Below are 19,319 nucleotides of genomic sequence, written 5' to 3' on the forward strand. Positions count from 1 at the left end.
ACCATGAACATAGCCCAGGGCCTCAGCTGTTCCTTGCCACTCCTTGTCGTAAATGGCATATTGGCAAGTTTACGCTTCTCATCAGACGCTTTCAATTTTGATTTTTGGGTCATTTTACTGAACTTTTGTTTTTTGGATTTTACATGCTCTCTACTATGACATTGGGCATCGGCCTTGGCAGACGACGTTGATGGCATTTCATCGTCTCGGCCATGACTAGTGGCAGCAGCTTCAGCACGAGGTGGAAGTGGATCTTGATCTTTCCCTATTTTAACCTCCACATTTTTGTTCTCCATTTTTTAATGTGTGGAATTATATGCCAGTATATAGCAATGGCCTACTACTATATATACTGCGCACAACTGAAATGCACCACAGGTATGGATGGATAGTATACTTGACGACACAGAGGTAGGTAGAGCAGTGGCCTTCCGTACCGTACTGCTATATATATTGGTGGTCACTGTCAGCAAACTGCAAAACTAAAATGCACCACAGGTATAGAATCTAGATGGATAGTATACTTGACGACACAGGGGTAGGTAGAGCAGTGGCCTTCCGTACCGTACTGCTATATATACTGGTGGTCACTGTCAGCAAACTGCAAAACTAAAATGCACCACAGGTATAGAATCTAGATGGATAGTATACTTGATGACACAGAGGTAGGTAGAGCAGTGGCCTTCCGTACCGTACTGCTATATATACTGGTGGTCACTGTCAGCAAACTGCAAAACTAAAATGCACCACAGGTATAGAATCTAGATGGATAGTATACTTGACGACACAGAGGTAGGTAGAGCAGTGGCCTTCCGTACCGTACTGCTATATATACTGGTGGTCACTGTCAGCAAACTGCAAAACTAAAATGCACCACAGGTATAGAAACTAGATGGATAGTATACTTGACGACACAGAGGTAGGTAGAGCAGTGGCCTTCCGTACCGTACTGCTATATATACTGGTGGTCACTGTCAGCAAACTGCAAAACTAAAATGCACCACAGGTATAGAATCTAGATGGATAGTATACTTGACGACACAGAGGTAGGTAGAGCAGTGGCCTTCCGTACCGTACTGCTATATATACTGGTGGTCACTGTCAGCAAACTGCAAAACTAAAATGCACCACAGGTATAGAATCTAGATGGATAGTATACTTGACGACACAGAGGTAGGTAGAGCAGTGGCCTTCCGTACCGTACTGCTATATATACTGGTGGTCACTGTCAGCAAACTGCAAAACTAAAATGCACCACAGGTATAGAATCTAGATGGATAGCATACTTGACGACACAGAGGTAGGTAGAGCAGTGGCCTTCCGTACCGTACTGCTATATATACTGGTGGTCACTGTCAGCAAACTGCAAAACTAAAATGTACCACAGGTATAGAATCTAGATGGATAGACTACTTGACGACACAGAGGTAGGTAGAGCAGTGGCCTTCCGTACCGTACTGCTATATATACTGGTGGTCACTGTCGGCAAACTGCAAAACTAAAATGCACCACAGGTATAGAATCTAGATGGATAGTATACTTGACGACACAGAGGTAGGTAGAGCAGTGGCCTTCCGTACCGTACTGCTATATACACTGGTGGTCACTGTCGGCAAAACTCTGCACTGTACTCCTCCTATATAATACTGCTGGTCCCCAGTCCCCACAATAAAGCAGTGTGAGCACAGATATATGCAGCACACTGAGCACAGATATGGAGCCTTTTTCAGGCAGAGAACGGATAAAACTGGTGGTCACTGATCAGCAAAACTCTGCCCTGTACTCCTCCTATGTAATACAGCTGGTCCCCAGTCCCCACAATTAAGCAATAAGCACAAATATTTGCAGCAACATTAATAAATGGAGAGGACGCCAGCCACGTCCTCTCCCTAACATTTCCAATGCACGAGTGAAAATGGCGGCGACGCGCGGCTCCTTATATAGAATATGAATCTCGCGAGAATCCGACCGCGGGATGATGACGTTCGGGCGCGCTCGGGTTAACCGAGCCATACGGGAGAATCCGAGTATGCCTCGGACCCGTGTAAAATGGGTGAAGTTCGGGGGGGTTCGGTTTCCGAGGAACCGAACCCGCTCATCACTAATATATATATATATATATATATTTATATATAAATACCTCCCAACATGACCCTCTCCAGGAGGGACACAACGCTCTGCTTCTGGACTTTTCTCTTAATTTATGATTGCTGGCACCTGTTTTGAGCAGGTTAAGAATAAGAAAAGTGTTTCAGCACAGGTGATGGTAATCATAAATTAAGAGGGAAGTCCAGGAGCAGAGCATTCTGTCCCTCCTGGAGAGGATCATGTTGGGAGGTATGTATATATAGAGAGAGCAAAAAAGAAAAAATTCTGTCTTCCATTTAGATTGACCTGTTCTGACTTATCTGGGAGTCTCAGCTGTAGCAGTGTTCTGAATACATTAGCAAGTGACAGAACTATGATGTCATTCCTTTTTCCTATTGACACCTTTTTTTCCTTAGTTTCCATTAAAAAAAACTCTGCTATAGAGAGCATTTTTCAATTTCATTTGTAATTATTTTAGCTGACACTACTGACTAATATTAATTAAAACTCCATAAATGTGGGTTGTTTCTTTTTTCCGCTTTTTTAATTTTTATTTTTTTTGCTTGAAACAAATGTTTCTTTCGTACAGTAAGTAAAGAACTCATTGCATTGTAGTTCTAGCACCCCCTAGTGTACAGATGCCATATATAGGGAATAGTGTACAGTATGTCTGTGTCTTTAGCATCGTACCGTATTAGGCAGGTGACAGTCTAATCTGGACCACTACAGCAGTGTTTCCCACAGCACCCTAGAGTATCAGATTTTTTTTCCACAGACCACCAAGGCCAAAAGTTTCTTATTTATGGCCTGTTTCCCATTTATATTATTTTGTTATAAGTAATGAGACCTAGCAATATTGTGGAATAAAGTACAGTGTGTGATGGCTGCATATGAGATTACTGTAGCTCTTTTTCTCCATAGAGGTGGATGGTTCAACAATACGTTTGTAAAGAGGTGTGACCGGCGTCTCACCATACCGACGGTGGGATCCCAGCGGGGGTGTCGAGCGCAATAAAGCCACAGGTAGTATTCCCACTCTATGGGTGTGAGTGGGAATAGTCTCTGTTAGTCAGCATGCCGACTGTCGGGTTTGTGAGGGGGGGCGGTATGTAGCCGTCGGTATTGTGACTGGCAGTCTCCTGACCGCCGGTCACATAACTACATCCCGTAAAGAGACCCGGGTCAGATTAAATGAGTATTGTCAGGTGTATTATAGATCAACTAATGTTTGCAATGGACGTTAATGACAAAGACTATTATAAAACAGGGATTCCACGTAACAATAGCAAAGCCTGGGGGAACTAGGAATACACAGCGCATACCTAACTGCATGTTACTAAATAGCAAGGCCATATCACACACCTGTCACAGGACGTTGTGTTCTCAGAGCAAGGAATATCATTTCCTGACCTGACTACATCACAGCTGACATATTACTGTCTGCATTTCCTAATAAAGCATAACCCTGACTTCTGCACAAGATGAATTTGTCGTTTAAAGACGTGATAAAAATAAAAAAAATTTTTTTTATAGTTAAGTAGAATGCAAACTAGCCCAGTGCGGATTGGAGGGGTGTGGGGGTTGCAGTGGAGATATAGCATATTTAGAAGCCAGGTGAAAAGACAATAAGAGATAACCATGAATTGTTTTGTAAAAATAAAGCAAAGCTAATTGTTAAGTAAAAGGTCACACTTCCTGAATGCTGCTAGAAAACCTACATTTTCATTGCTTTTTGTGTCTGTACATCTCTTTGTATAAACATTGTTTTTAGAAAGCTATGTAATATAAAGCTCTCACTGTGCTGTTTGTCTTCTGTGAAAGAAAATAACAACACATAGGTAATCAGACTTCTTTATACAGTATGCAAATCATCTTGCTGCTAAATGTTCCAATTTTGTCTGGATCCCTACATGTGGCTGTCTACAACTGGTGTAGCTGCCACCTGTAACCTCTGCTGCATTTAGTGAGAGCAAGTTATCCAACACGTGACTTATACCCCTTTCTGTCTTTTCTCTCAGCATTCATCTTCAGGTGTCGTTCAGCACAGCAGTGAATTTGAGGACGCATTAGCAAGTCTCATCATTATGATGTCACCCATGGCCCCGCACTTGGCATCGGAGTTATGGAAAGGTAAATCTTTTGTCTATATACTTTGTTCTTTATATATAGACCAATTCATATTTCAGAACATTTTTTTATTTTTGAGATATTACTAATAATAGACCAGTTTTACAGGTTTATAATTTGTACCTATTAAATAATTACTTAAATAATGTCTCTCTGCTGTCTATGAGTACCATTGTTCTACTCAGTGCAGTAGTGATCAGCACTTGCTCCTTTCTTCTGACATAAGTGTTCATCTAATCACATGTCCACTTGTGCAACTAGCACATGTGAAGCTACATTGTTGGAAGGGGAGAGGTCTGTTGCCTTTAAGAGCATGGCTACACTCTACATCAATCTGAATTAAACGTTATCAGAGAATGTGCTGCCGCACTGTGCATTCTGCAGTATTTCCACATTTGTCATTAGCAGAAGATAACAAAATGCAGATTCTAGAATGCAGCTGGCGGAGAGATATCACTGAGTGCTCTGCCACGCCTCCATAACTCCAAATTGCAATCTCGTCCTAGAACCATTAGGAACACGCAGACGTGTCCAGAAACATGCTATTTACATTTCTCATACGTCCTAGAGGATGCTGGGGTCACATCAAGAACCATGGGGTATAGATGGGATCCACAGGAGACATGGGAACTTTAAGACTTTCAAAGGGGTGTGAACTGGCTCCTCCCTCTATGCCCCTCCTCCAGACTCCAGTTTAGAATCTGTGCCCAGGCAGACTGGATGCACACTGAGGAGCTCTACTGAGTTTCTCTGAAAATACTTTGTTAGGTTTTTTATTTTCAGGGAGCACTGCTGGCAACAGTCTCCCTGCTTCGTGGGACTTAGGGGAGAGAAGTCAGACCTACTTCTGTGAGTTTAAAGGCTCTGCTTCTTTGGCTACAGGACACCATTAGCTCCTGAGGGTCTGATCGCTAGGTACGCCTAGATGCTCGTTCCCAGAGCCCGCCGTCACCCCCCTTGCAGAGCCAGAAGTCAGAAGACAGGTGAGTAGAAGAAGATCAGAAGACTTCAGTGACGGCTTTGAGGTACCACACAGCGGCCGCGCTGCGCGCCATGATCTTACACTCAGAGGCACTACAGGATGCAGGGGGGGGGGGGGGGCGCCCTGGGCAGCATTTTAACCTCAAAATGACTGACTGGCAAGAGCGGACATAGTGCCAGGGCACTGTCCGGACCCCCACCAGAATAAAAAAGTTTTAAAAAAAGAGTTGGTCTGAAGCGCGCCATTACGGGGGCGGGGCTTAGCCCTCACAGCACACAGCCCGGCGCTATTTTCTCTGCACAGGCTGCACAGACGCTGGTCCTTCCTCACACTGCTGTACAAGTAACAGGGTGCAAAACGGGGGAGGGGGGGCACAGTGATTTTGGTGCATTGTATGTATGGGACATTTTCTGTAGTGTTCAGACCGGGTTTGGGCGCTGGGGTGTGAGCTGGCAATATCTCCCTCTGTGTCTCTCTGACAGGCTTTACTGTGGGTCTGTCCCCTATAGGCCCAGTGTATCTGCGTGTGGTGGGTGCACGTGTGTCGGCATGTCTTAGGCTGAGTGCTCTTCCCAGGAGGAGACTATGTTAGGGAACAAACGGCTGTGGGAGTGACCCTGTCGGCACCGCTCCAGTCCTTTCGGCCAAATAAATACAGAAGGGGCCGAGGGTCTTCCTTCCTTGCTACGAGAGGAAAGGGAAAAGGTAAACGATCACCGGCCGTGGCCGGTTCCCAGGAGCAGAAGTCCTCCCCGCCTTCTGCCAAGTCCACCACATGATGCTGGGGCTCCTCTGCGGGAGTCTGCACCAGTGGGGGCACGTCTCGGGCTCTTCAGTCAGTTCTGGGCTCGTTCGGCCCTGGACCCATGGGTTTTAGAAATAGTGTCCCAAGGGTACAAACTGGAGTTTCAAGACGTCCCCCCTCACCGATTTTTCAAATCATCCTTACCAGCTTCTCTTCCAGACAGGGAGGTGGTATGCACCGCTATACAAAAATTGTGTCACAATCAAGTCATTGTCAGGGTTTCCCCGTCACAACAGGGAGAAGGTTTTTATTCGAGCCTGTTCATGGTCCCGAAGCCAGACGTCTCAGTCAGACCAATCCTGACCCTCAAATCCCTCAATTTCTACCTAATAAAATTCAAATTCAAGATGGAATCTCTCCGGTCAGTGATCTCCAGTCTGGAGGAGGGGGATTTTATGGTGTCGGTAGACATAAAGGATGCCTACTTGCATGTTCCCATTTATGCCCCACATCAGGCTTACCTGAGGTTTGCAGTTCGGTATTGTCATTACCAATTTCAGACATTGCCGTTTGGTCTGTCCACGGCTCCGAGGGTTTTCACCAAAGTAATGGCCGAAATGATGGTTCTCCTACACAAACAAGGAGTCACGATTATCCCGTACTTGGACGATCTCCTGATAAAGGCGAGATCCAGGGACCAATTGATGCAGAACATTACACTCTCCCTGACAATTCTGCAGCAACATGGTTGGCTACTAAACTTGCCAAAATCACAGTTTGTTCCGACAAGACGGCTGGCATTTTTGGGAATGATTCTGGACACAGAATTACAGAGAGTTTTTCTTCCAGTGGAAAAGGCTCTGGAAATTCAGAACCTGGTCAAACAAATGCTGAAACCAGCAAGTGTATCGATCCATCAATGCACTCGGTTACTGGGAAAGATGGTGGCGGCCTACGAGGCCATTCAGTTTGGCAGATTCCATGCCAGAGTGTTTCAGTGGGACCTGTTGGACAAGTGGTACGGGTCCCATCTGCACATGCACCGAAGGATAACCCTGTCTTCCAAGACCAGAATCTCACTCCTGTGGTGGCTGCACAGCTCTCACCTCCTATAGGGATGCAGGTTCGGGATACAGGACTGGATCTTAGTGACCACGGATGCGAGTCTCCGAGGCTGGGGAGCAGTCACACAGGGGGAAAGCTTCCAGGAAAAATGGTCAAGCCAGGAAATGTGTCTACACATAAACGTTCTTGAGTTAAGGGCCATTCACAATGGCCTTCTGCAAGCGGAACATCTTCGCAGTCGACCCGTCTTGATTCAGTCGGACAACATAACAGCAGTAGCGTATATATAAACCGCCAGGGCGGAACAAAGAGCAGAGCGGCAATGGCAGAGGCCACAAAGGTGCTCCATTAGGTGGAAAGGCATACAAGCGCCCTGTCAGCGATCTTCATTCCAGGAGTGGACAACTGGGAAGCAGACTTCCTCAGCAGACACGATCTCCATCCAGAAGAGTGGGGTCTTCATCAAGAGGTCTTTACAGAAGTGACAAGTCTTTGGGGAATTCCTTAAATAGACATGATGGCGTCTCGCCTCAACAAGAAACTTCAGAGATATTGTTCCAGGTCAAGAGACCCTCAAGCAATAGCAGTGGATGCCCTAGTGACACCGTGGGTGTTTCAGTCGGTGTACGTGTTTCCTCCGCTTCCACTCATTCCAAAAGTGATAAAAGATCATAAGAAGAACAAAGGTTCGAGCGATCCTCATTGTTCCAGACTGGCCAAGAAGGGCTTGGTATCCTAATCTTCAGGAATTACTCGTAGGAGATCCCTGGCCTCTTCCTCTGAGGGTGGATCTGTTACAGCAGGGGCCGTGCGTGTTCCAAGACTTACCGCGACTTCGTTTGACGGCTTGGAGGCTGAACGCCGAAGCCTAGCCCGAAAGGGTATTCCCGAGGAAGTTATCCCCTCTCTTATTCAGGCCAAGAAGGGAGTAACGTCTAAACATTACCACCGTATTTGGAGAAAATACGTGTCTTGGTGTGAATCCAGGAAGGCTCCTACGGAAGAATTTCAGTTAGGACATTTCCTCCATTTTCTACAAGCCGGTGTGGATGCGGGCCTAAAGTTGGGCTCAATTAAAGTTCAAATTTCAGCTTTATCGGTTTTCTTCCAAAAACAATTGGCCTCCCTTCCAGAAGTTCAGACCTTCGTGAAAGGCGTGTTGCACATCCAACCTCCCTTTGTGCCCCCTGTGGCACCATGGGATCTTAACGTGGTGTTGCAATTCCTTCAATCTCATTGGTTTGAACCTTTGCAGAAGGTAGAGTTAGAATTTCTTACTTGGAAGGTGGTCATGCTGTTGGCCTTGGCATCCGCAAGGCGGGTGTCTGTATTGGCGTTCTTGTCTCACAAGACCCCTTATTTGATCTTCCATGAAGATAGAGCAGAATTGAGGACTCGTCAGCAGTTTCTGCCGAAAGTGATTTCGTCGTTCCACTTGAACCAACCTATTGTGGTGCCAGTGGCTACTGACGCCTTGCTCGAAGTTTCTCGATGTAGTAAGAGCTTTGAAAATTTATGTCGCCAGAACGGCTCAGTTTAGGAAAACAGAGGCTCTGTTTGTCCTGTATGCTCACAATAAAATTCTACGGCTGGATTGCCATTACCGAAATCGGTGAAGGCCGATTCTACCAGAAAAGTGGGCTCGTCCTGGGCGGCTGCCCGGGGGGTCTCGGCATTACAACTTTGCTGAGCAGCTACTTGGTCGGGTTCAAACACCTTTGCGAAGTTCTACAAGTTTGATACCCTGGCTAATTAGGACCTCATGTTTGGTCAATCGGTGCTGCAGAGTCATCCGCACTCTCCCACCCATTCTAGAGCTTTGGTATAACCCCATGGTTCTTGATGTGACCCCAGCATCCTCTAGGACCTATGAGAAAATAGGATTTTAATACCTACCGGTAAATCCTTTTCTCTTAGTCCGTAGAGGATGCTGGGCGCCCGTCCCAGTGCGTACTGTATCTGCAGTTATTAGTTGTGGTTACACACATGTTGTGTTACGTTTATAGTCAGCATGTTGCTGATGATGTTCATGCTGTTTACTTGCGTTGTGTTAAATGCCATGTTGTACGGCGTGTTTGAGGTGTGAGCTGGTATGTATCTCACCTTAGTTTAACAATAAATCCTTTTCCTCGAAATGTCCGTCTCCCTGGGCACCGTTCCTATAACTGGAGTCTGGAGGAGGGGCATAGAGGGAGGAGTCAATTCACACCCCTTTGAAAGTCTTAAAGTGCCCATGTCTCCTGTGGATCCCGTCTATACCCCATGGTTCTTGATGTGACCCCAGCATCCTCTACGGCAGGCATGTCCAAACTGCGGCCCTCCAGCTGTTGTGAAACTACATATCACAGCATGCCCTGACACAGTTTTGCTGTCAAAGAATGCTAAAGCTGTGTCAGGGCATGCTGGGATGTGTACTTTCACAACAGCTGGAGGGCCACAGTTTGGACATGCCTGCTCTACGGACTAAGAGAAAAGGATTTACCGGTAGGTATTAAAATCCTATTTTTTCATACACTGATTTTAAACATATTGTTAATGTCAATTATATTTTAATGTGTTACTTTCTCAATTAGATCAGTGGCTAATGTAGGACATCATTCATTTTTGTCACTAATTTCAGGCAGTAATTATCTTGATATACAATGCCTCTGGCCTTCCCAAATGTCACTGCAACTACACCCACGTGTATGAATCCACATCCACTATGCTGTTTGCTGGATGGATGTGTCATGGTCCTCGTTTTGTCTTGTTACGTTTTCCTCTTCCTCTAGGTATCTGACACAAGTTGAGAATTATAAGTACCCCTTCCCCTTAATTTGAAGTCGCCCTGGACTACATGAGGAGTTGAATTAATGATTCATTCCTTCTTGGATAGGATATCCCCAGGTACATTTTTAGAGTATGTTTTATTGAGCAGATTACCGTAACATAGAGCAGACAGATTATAGAGTTACATAACGTACAGGATATACACTCAGAATTGTGACCAGGCCTATGGTTGATGAACGTCTCCAGCAAATATTCTCAAAAGAAGTTAGTTGAGGGCCTACAAATCAGGATGGGGCTAATCTTGTAATGGCAGTGCCTAACTTGCAGGAAACATAAAAAATCTTTAGACTGGATTGCCATTCTGTCCTGAATTGAAGAAAATTAGTGTCATTAGTAATATCATTTAAATAAAAAATGTTCTTCACTAGCCAAATATTAAAGGATGACTTACACATACCCAGGGGGAAGTCAGGATTATGAAATATAAAGGTATAAAAGGAGACAGGCCCGGGGCTAACTTAAAACATCTACTGACAGAATCCCAGATGGCCAACAAACAGGAGGCTATAATGTGTGAAGCGACAGCCCGGGGTGGCGAGTCCTTGGGATCCACAGAAGATAGGAGACTGTCAACATACCCTACTCCTCTGCGTCAATATCAACCTAGACCTTCCCTGCACCAGGATTAAACCACTGTACACAGTGGGAGAGCTGTGCAGCATAGTAGTATTTCCTAAAATTGGGAATACCTAGGCCACCCCCTGAGAGGGACGCTATAATAGTTTTAGCTTTATGTAATCAACTGAGTTGGGTCTCTGTCAGGCTTAGGGATTACCATGATGTCAACCTAGGTTGTAGTAGGAGCAAAGCAAGTGCCTTCCAGAATATCGTTACATAGAGAGGTGAGATGCAGAGCTAGCTCCTTCATAAATAATACTGGGCCGTAAACCTGTCATGGAGTTTATGGGAGTACCATTCGTCTATCATGCCTGATGCTTGTTTGCGTCTTAGCTTATTCACCAGTAGTGAGTCAATTTTATCGGCTTTATCTTAAAAACATTAGCAGAGTTTCTGCAAAACAAGAGGGGCACAATGGGGTTAAAGTGTTTTACTGCCCTCTCAGACATTCTATTTGGGATAGCAGAGAGGTGCAGCGGGATAACTTACATTGGACCAACAATGTTGAGATTTGTGATTCGAGAAGTAGAATGTCCTGCGTGGCTTTCTTTCTGATCGCAGAGGTCTTGGCTATGAGGAAACACTATATGGTGGCCTTGGGGGCCTCCCAAAGAATACTCAAGGTAATATCAGGAGAAGTGTTCTCCTCAAAGTAACATTTCACTGCAAGCTTTTATTTCTGCAAAAGCTGAAAGGTGCTGCAGAAAGGAATCATCTAAACCTGGTTCATTTCTTATCGCTGCTGTGCATGTTTTCGCACAGCGGGCGATCCAGACCTAACTACACATGCGCAATGCGCACACGCGTCGGACAACAACAAAAGGCATCGCCGGTGAGCGACAAGATGGTGCAAAATTTTTATTTGCACGGTCTTTCGCAACGTGATTGACAGGAGGAGGCCATTTATTGGGAGTGTCCGGAAAAACGCAGGCGTGCCCAAGCGTTTTCAGGGAGGGTGTGTGACATCAGCTCCAGCCCCGATCAGTCTCTTCTCATCGCACTGTAGGAGTAAGTCCTGGGCTGCGCATAGACTGCACATAGTGGATTTTTGCAGCTCAGCGTACACATGGGATCGCACACTTGCACTGTGAATTTACACTCCCTCTGGAAGTGGCGACTATGTGAACGCAGGACAGCAAAGTTAGCAGCATAGCGATCAGGTCTAAATCACCCCCATATACATAGACATCCAGTAAGATGTAGACTCTTGCATGGTCAATCCATGTAAATGGGATAATGCCCGCATCTGCAACCAGTGGAACACTAAGGAAAGGCACATAAATCATATCAATCCTTGAATAGTGTTGATGCAGAGCTGAAAAGTGAGAAGTGGGAGCTGAGATAGTATTTAGCCTGAAAGTGTCTGAGATGCCAAAAATCACAAAGGCCATGATGCTTAAGAGAAGTAATAAGGGTACAGTAGGCCCTAGGGAGAGAGATTCCTCAGGTATGAGGGTTAGACCTATCTAACAAAGGACCATTAATAGTGTTAAAATGCCCGCCTAAAATTATTTGGCCTTGCGCCACTCGGCCAATGCACCAACATAAGCAATAAAAAAACTGGGGCTATTCCTGGTTAGGAGCATGTACCGAAAATAGAGTCAGGGTTTAAGAATGAAGTGTTCCAATCACCTCCTGGTCTGTTACAGTTTTCGTGTGGATAAATGGGATGTAGCAATGAATTAATAGCAGACCGGCATTTTTTTACAATTCGCTGATACAAAGAAGGCTGGGAAAAGCACCTAACTTGGAGCTGGGACTGTCACCCCGTAAGGCGTGTCTCCTGTAGGAAAGCAATGTCAGCCTTCTCCCTCCAACAGGCACCCAAGACAATTGTAAGTTTTCTAGGGAAGTCAATCCTGTTTACATTTATAGACAATAATTTTAGGGACATAGAATAACATAAGAGAGAGGACACTATATGCATAATAGGTTTGGTATGGGTGACCGGCGGTTGAGATACAGCCGGCTACCATACCGATGCCGGGATCCCGTTGTTTAGAATTCGGGGGGGGGGGGGGGGGGGCGAGCGCAATGAAGCCCCTTGCGGGCTCAGTATCTCGCTGCGCTTTCCACAGATTCTATTCCAACTCTATGGGTGTCGTGGACACCCACGAGTGGGAATAGTCACTGTCAGTCGGCATGCCGATTGTCAGGATGTCCACCGGGTGGGATTCCGGCGTCTGTATAGAGACCGCCGTCCGCTCACATAACCGCATTCCATGCATAATATACTAGCATGCTAAGTCACTTACAGGGCAGGAATATGTCCACACCAAGAGAAAAAAAATAATGGGAGGAAAACACGGGAGAGCCACAAGAAAAAAAATAAAATGAGGAAGCAAAGAAGAACATAGCGTATGTATGGGCAAAACCCTTACAAAGTGGGTTTTAATAAAGAACCGCCACTGAAACAAATAACATAATAGCTAATACAAGCAAAAAAGGGAGCATGGGGGTAGTGGTAGCTCTGTAGAACATAGTCAGGGCTGCCTAGACCCTTAGAAAAGTCGATGAAAGCCAAAATATTTAAACAAAATCCTAAAACAGGGATCAAACACCTGTGTCACGTCTATAAAAAGGGAGAGGTAGGGGAAGGGAAGGGGATAAAGGGGAGGTAGGAAAGGAATTGAAAAGGGGATAACAACATTAACAATGTATAACCAGTTGTTAGTAAAAAATGAAAACAATGGCAAAACCTTACAATACATCAAAATAGAGATGCAATATGCAAGCAGACAAAAGAGAGGACAATTCCTTCCATCAGCAAAGGAAATCAAAGAGCAGAGAGAAAACCCCTATAAGAGGAGAATGAATATCGAAGAAGCATTCACAACGTCTCAGGTGTTATCGTAGACCTCATGATGATGGCGCATCATTGTCCTTTCTGCTGAAGGAGATGTAAAGCCATCAGCAAAATCCACATGTATGAGAATACCTTACCACTCTTACCTTTGGGCTGGGGGAGCACTGTGAGTAAATAAAAGGACCCAATGTAGATAGCTCCACTGCTTTTATGACTTTGTGACAGCACTTCGTGATCAAGGCTAATCAATAGGTACATGAAACGAAGCCAGGCAAAAAGGGAAGGCACATTAGTTAGGCTTTACGAGGTGGACTTATCATAGCTGATCACTAGCGGGGGCTAATCTATAAAAAATGAATGCTTATTGTTTATGAATGCTTATGGGGCGCACTTGTCACGATAATGAATGCTTATGGGGCGCACTGGTCACGATCCATAGAGTGACCTAGGTGCCTCAGCAGACCACCTGGCTATGTGGGATATTGCTACGGGAGTCAGTAGTAGGCTGTAACAAAGATGACCGCAGTAAGCTGGGAAGACGGATCAACAGTTCCCTGACCAGCTGCTGAAGCTGGGTGTCCAGGCTCCAATACAACAGCAAGGCAGCAGGGGTCAGGCAAACAGGTCATCGGGATGCTGGATGGCAGTATGAGGCCCACCAGTCATCCGGATGTCTGCCGCAGCCACCAGACAAAACTGAGTCCCTGGCATGAAAGGGGCCACAACCTGCAGTGACACTGAAGGTGCCCTCCGGCTCCGCAGACCGTACCCCGCAATGTGGGTCAGCGACTTGGGGTATGTAGAGCTGTCTGACAGACATCAGCATCCCAGGGAGATAACCAGAAGGTATTTTTGTACTGATGCAGGGCAGGAGCTCATACAAGGCACGTCTGCTCACTTTGCTTGCTAGGCCATGCTACCACTGACAGGTTATTTTAAAATCTCATTCCAAGACCGTTTGGTTCCCACCCATACAAAGTGAGATCACTGTGTATTCGCCTCTGAAATGTTGGAGGTACAAATTGTGACCCTTCCTAAGCATGGGAAGGACTCCGCAACTTGTAATGTCTACGCTAAGTTAATTGCCAAGCAATTCAGTCCCCTTCTTCCCTCCTTAATTCACTCTGACCAGGTAGGGTTTGTGTCCAATAGACAAGCTCCAGATTATACCTGCAGGGTTTTTAACTTGATCAATCTAATCCTAAATCATGGAAAAGGTTTTGTGTTGCTTACTCTTGATGCAGAGAAAGCATTTGACCACTGCTCTCTTTTCCTTTCTTTTGGTGCTTTATAGTGCTACCTGTGTTTATGTATTCAGTAACGGGTTTCTGTCTGACTTGTTCCCCATTACCAATAGTACACGTCAAGGATTCCCTCTTTCCCTTCTTGTTTTTGTTTTGGCTATCGAACTAGTAGCTGCTAAACTTCCCAGGTGTTAAGATTGGTAACACGATTCAGAAACTTTGTCTTTTGCGTGTGATGTTCCCCTTTTTGTTACTAATCCAACTGACTCGTTAACCTGTCATGATAACAATACAATTGGCAAACCACTTCTCTTCTTTCTTTAGGTTTCAATTCCCCCAACTGTTTTCACTGTTATTGACATGAATCTCCCACCATTTATTGATCAGTTATTGTCTTTAACTAAGGCTGGGTACACACTTGATGATGCGCATAAGATGCGACATCGTCACGGCAAACAATATCGGGCATATACACTGAATGATATTTTTACCGATATCCTCAGTGACGGCATCCACCCACATCCAGGTGCATGCAGTCTTGTCCAATGGCTCTCATTCAGCTTCAATTGCAATTGCGATCACATCGCTGATTTGAGGAAGCCCCCCTGCCTCCATTCCGACGGCAGGCACAGGGCAGTCATTTTTCAGGTCGCAGCAACCGCATGTCATGTCACGTGGCCACCCAGAAACCGCCACCATTTCTGACGTCGCACCTGCCCAATGCCGAGTCAACACCGCGTCGCCACCCCCATGAACGCCTGTGCCTGTCAATTAGGCAGAGGCGATCGCATCAGTGAGATGCATGCGCACTACGGTGGGACATTGGAATATGCGATCGCATTGCAGCAGCATCTGCTGCTAAATAGGGTCCCAATTTCTTTAGCTTTCAAGGCTTGAACTAAAGATATTGGATATCGTTAGCGACCTGAGGGAGTGCGCATTGTTATCAATATACTGCATACACAGTGGACGATGTGAACGATACAACATCTGATCTGCCGGTGTAGACGATATATCGGCTGCATATTGTCAACTGTGTATCCAGCATAAATTTTTGTTTTAATACAATATTTTGATGCTGGACTATTTAGTAGCATTTAAGTTGTCATTGCTTTCGAAGCTTATGTATATATTTTGCACAGTTTTGTGTATCTTCCCTAGGAAATATTCGGATAAGTGGTAGGGTATTTTAAATAAATATGTATGAAAGAATAAATCCGTGAAATTTATAAATTCTAGGATGAATCTAGCCAAAATAATGGGTTGGTTGGTTTGTTGCTTGCAGACATCCGGTATCTAGAAGCTGGGTCATCTTGCTCAGCTGACTTGCTTTGGAGACGCAGCTTGCACTGTGTTTCTGCTGGCGGACCACCTAGAGACACATAAGTGCTCACGTCCTTCCAACTCCTTGACCCTTTCCTCCATGAGAGTCTTACTGCAGATAGGTAACTTTTTTCAGTGTAACACTGTTCCTATCCCTACTGCTAATATCTCCATTTTAGCACTTTTGAAATAGATTCTTTGTAATTAGCTGCTTGGAAATCTCTTGTCATTAGGTTCCTAGGGGATTTACTATATGGTGGTACCCTACTTTCGTTCTCCTGTTTGCAAGATCGTTCTTCCCTCTCAGGATTAATCTAAATATTATCAAGTTAGTCACTGATTAAAGAGTAATGCCTGTTCTCGGGATAGTTTGCATGCCCCCTCAGGTTTTTTTTTCTGTCACCTCACTTCATATAATGGAAAGGGGACTATATCAAATTTGTAGAGTTTTTTTATTTCATTGTGGTCCTATATTACATCGCCCTCTCAGGCTTGTTGGGAACTACATTTGGGTCATTCCTATATCTGATGCCCAATGGGAATTGATACAGTATATGCAGTGTTCTGCTGTATGTCCATGTGTATGAATCATTCTGAAATGCTTGTTCTATCTCACTCCTGTGTTGGTCATACTATGTGGCCAACACAATCTAAGTTTGGGGATGTTGATCATGTCTTTTTTTTATATATATATTTTCTTGGGCCTCTCCCCTGCTGTGTACTTTTAAGGATGAGATTTTGCTGAGGCTTTCTTTAACTCAAACCCCAGAAACTGGCCTCATTCACCTCTACCCTTCTGAAATGCAGTCCCATCAGATGTATGTGCAAGGTCACATATTTACTGCTGCACATTCTACAATAGCTCAATGCTGGAAGCTCCCTGTTCTCCCTCACTTACTTAAGGTGTTTCTCAAGATTCAGTTTCATTTCGATATGGGAACAGCCTATGTAGCATATTCATCATCTGCCTGGCATGACAGTGCTGTGGATAGTGAAGATGCTTTGCAGCTGCATAAACCTTCTGTGTCTGACCCACTTTCATTTGATTAAAATGGAAGCAATTCTCCTTGAAATACTGTTTCTGCTTTCTATGAATCATGTAAAAATACCATATGTTTTGCTTTCTTTCTTAGCCTTGGTACATATTAGACCGGTGGTTCTCAAACTGTGTGACGTCGCACCCTTGGGGACCGTGGGACACTTGCAGGGGTGCCTTGGATTGGTGGTCCAGGGCCAATTCAAATGATTTATGGTCAGTGTAATAGGCAAAACCACCACTGGTGGCTGACAATCATAAACTATGTAAATAAACAGCAGCAAATCTTGACCCTCACCACGCAGTTGAACCTATGGATTACATATAAACACAATTTACTTCATTTAATATTTCTTACTAAATTTCTCAATAAGAATCTTTTGGCCTAGGGGTGCCGTGAAAAAAATTCTGATGCTCTAGGGCGCCGTGATTCAAAAAAGTTTGGGAACCACTGTACTAGACAATATACAGTATCGTCCAATCCTGTGGATTGGAACAATATATCGAGCACATCGTGTAGTGTGTACAGACTACTGTGTGCTCCCGCAGGTCATTCATCGCATCTTCTAATCTGTCTGCATGCGACACCGTGTTTCTGGATGTACCCACTGAATTATTTATTGTGCAATCGTGCGCTAAATCGTTTAGTTGGTACGGAGCGGCCAATGTATCATTACATCAATCATCCCTTTGGCTGACAAGCACATCGTCTAGTGTGTACCCACCCTTAGGGGTCGATTCAATTCGGCAATTTAAGAATAGCGCCGGGAATTAGCTCCCGACGCTATTCAATTCAGCTAAAGTTAAGTCGGCGAAAGCCCGTTCTCGCCGACTTAACAGGTAGTTTTGTCGGGAGAACGGGCATTCTCCGACTTAACTACCCGCGGCTATGCTGATTCCCGACAGAATCAGCCTCGCGCCGGCCGCGCGGCAGCACTTTTGTCGGTTTTCTTCTCTCACCCCCCGGGGATGAGAGAAGAATTCCCGACAATTGCGGGTAACTAGCAGCTGAATTGAATAGCGTCGGGAGCTAATTCCCGGCGCTATTCTTAAGTTGCCGAATTGAATCGACCCCTTAGTGTATTGTGTATATTGGGTTTCCTATGTGATCCCTTTTCCCTGACCCCTATCTTTTTCTTTTCTGTACCCCTTACCTTGATATTTTTCTCAATACAAACTAATGATGAGGAAAAAAAACCCACTCAATATACAGTTGGTATGTGTTTGTGCTATGAAAGTAATCTATGTGTTCAGCCTTTAATGAATGTGGGCTGCCATGGTGATCTGTCATAGTGAGTGGCACTGTGTTGTAAGTTCTCAGAGCACAGAGAGATTCTCTGTTTCGCTTACATGTGAAATATAGAAGTAATTAGAAAATGTCTGCTGTGATATTGTATACAAGTAATATTAGCTACAATAAAGAATTGCAATTGTTGCTTGTGCCAAGGTGTGTAGTTAATAGTCCACAGAAATGCTAAAGCCTTTGTCTGGGATAGTTGTACACACAGGGCCGGTGCAAGGTTTCTCGGCACCGTAGGCAAAACCTCTGCCTACTCCCTCCTCCCTCCAGCCCCCCTCGCCCTTCAGTCTGTTGAATGGAGAATGTACCCTGCAAGACAAACAATTGTAAAAAAAAACACTAAGCATGACAGGAAGACTGTAGTTTAGGGATGTCAACACAGACAGGAGGTATGGATAGATATATAAGGAGTGTATTTTAGTTGTGGGAGAGGGAGGGTTCTTGCTCATTACAATGAGTATGACACATACATAAGTGTATGACACACATTAAAGTGCCCCCTTACTAACATCCACTACACACACCTCTCACTGACAATGTTATGTTATACAAATCAGGCTGGGCAATGGATCAGACCCAATTGCTTAGCACACAAATCTGGGTAATTGGTATGCAACTTTGGGCGAGATTCAAATGTTGCCTCCCCCTCCCGCCCGCGATCATCCCTTACGGCAGCTATTCAAATGTTGCTTACGGCGGGCGTGACATCAGCATTTCAGCTCGCTATCCCCGGAGGAGCCCAAACAGGACTTTTCGCATTGAGCCGGATAGTTTAGTCGGGGACCCAACTGCTTTGGGAGCGATCAGCATTAAAACGGGTGACATTTGTATATCACCCCTGCGATCTCCCGTCACTTTAGACGGGAGGTAGGGGGCGGTAGCATTTGAATCTCGCCCTTTATATCCTGGGTCCAGGCAACCCTAAGCCTCTTGCACCCATAGCATTGACACTCCTTGCAGAGAGCCATCTTTTACATTGAACATAATGGGCAGTTGGCAGTTGCCTATGGGCCCTGCCCACCCGTGGACATCACAGCCACCAGGATTAATAGTACCGCCCCCACCGGTGAAAGCAACCATCACTGCCACCCCCTCTTCCCCTTCCCGCGGATATAATAGCCGCTGCAGCATGTTCAACCCCCTCCCCTGTTCATCC

At 45.2% G+C, this 19,319-nt stretch overlaps 1 protein-coding gene across 5 annotated transcripts in view; it reads left to right on the forward strand.

Annotated features, from left to right (window-relative positions):
* Positions 1-19,319, forward strand: part of LARS2 (leucyl-tRNA synthetase 2, mitochondrial) — a 706,190-nt gene that overhangs the window by 671,066 nt on the left and 15,805 nt on the right. For 4 of the 5 annotated variants that reach the window (XM_063922423.1, XM_063922424.1, XM_063922422.1 and 1 more), the window contains one exon: positions 4,107-4,218. In XM_063922423.1, the coding sequence (XP_063778493.1) occupies positions 4,107-4,218 (112 nt within the window). Of the gene's footprint in view, positions 1-4,106; positions 4,219-9,778; positions 9,894-19,319 lie in introns of all 5 variants that reach the window. The other variant, XR_010177698.1, reaches the window with a different exon arrangement.

This window comes from Pseudophryne corroboree, chromosome 5 (genome assembly GCF_028390025.1).
Source record: "Pseudophryne corroboree isolate aPseCor3 chromosome 5, aPseCor3.hap2, whole genome shotgun sequence".
Taxonomy (NCBI): Eukaryota; Metazoa; Chordata; class Amphibia; order Anura; family Myobatrachidae; genus Pseudophryne; species Pseudophryne corroboree.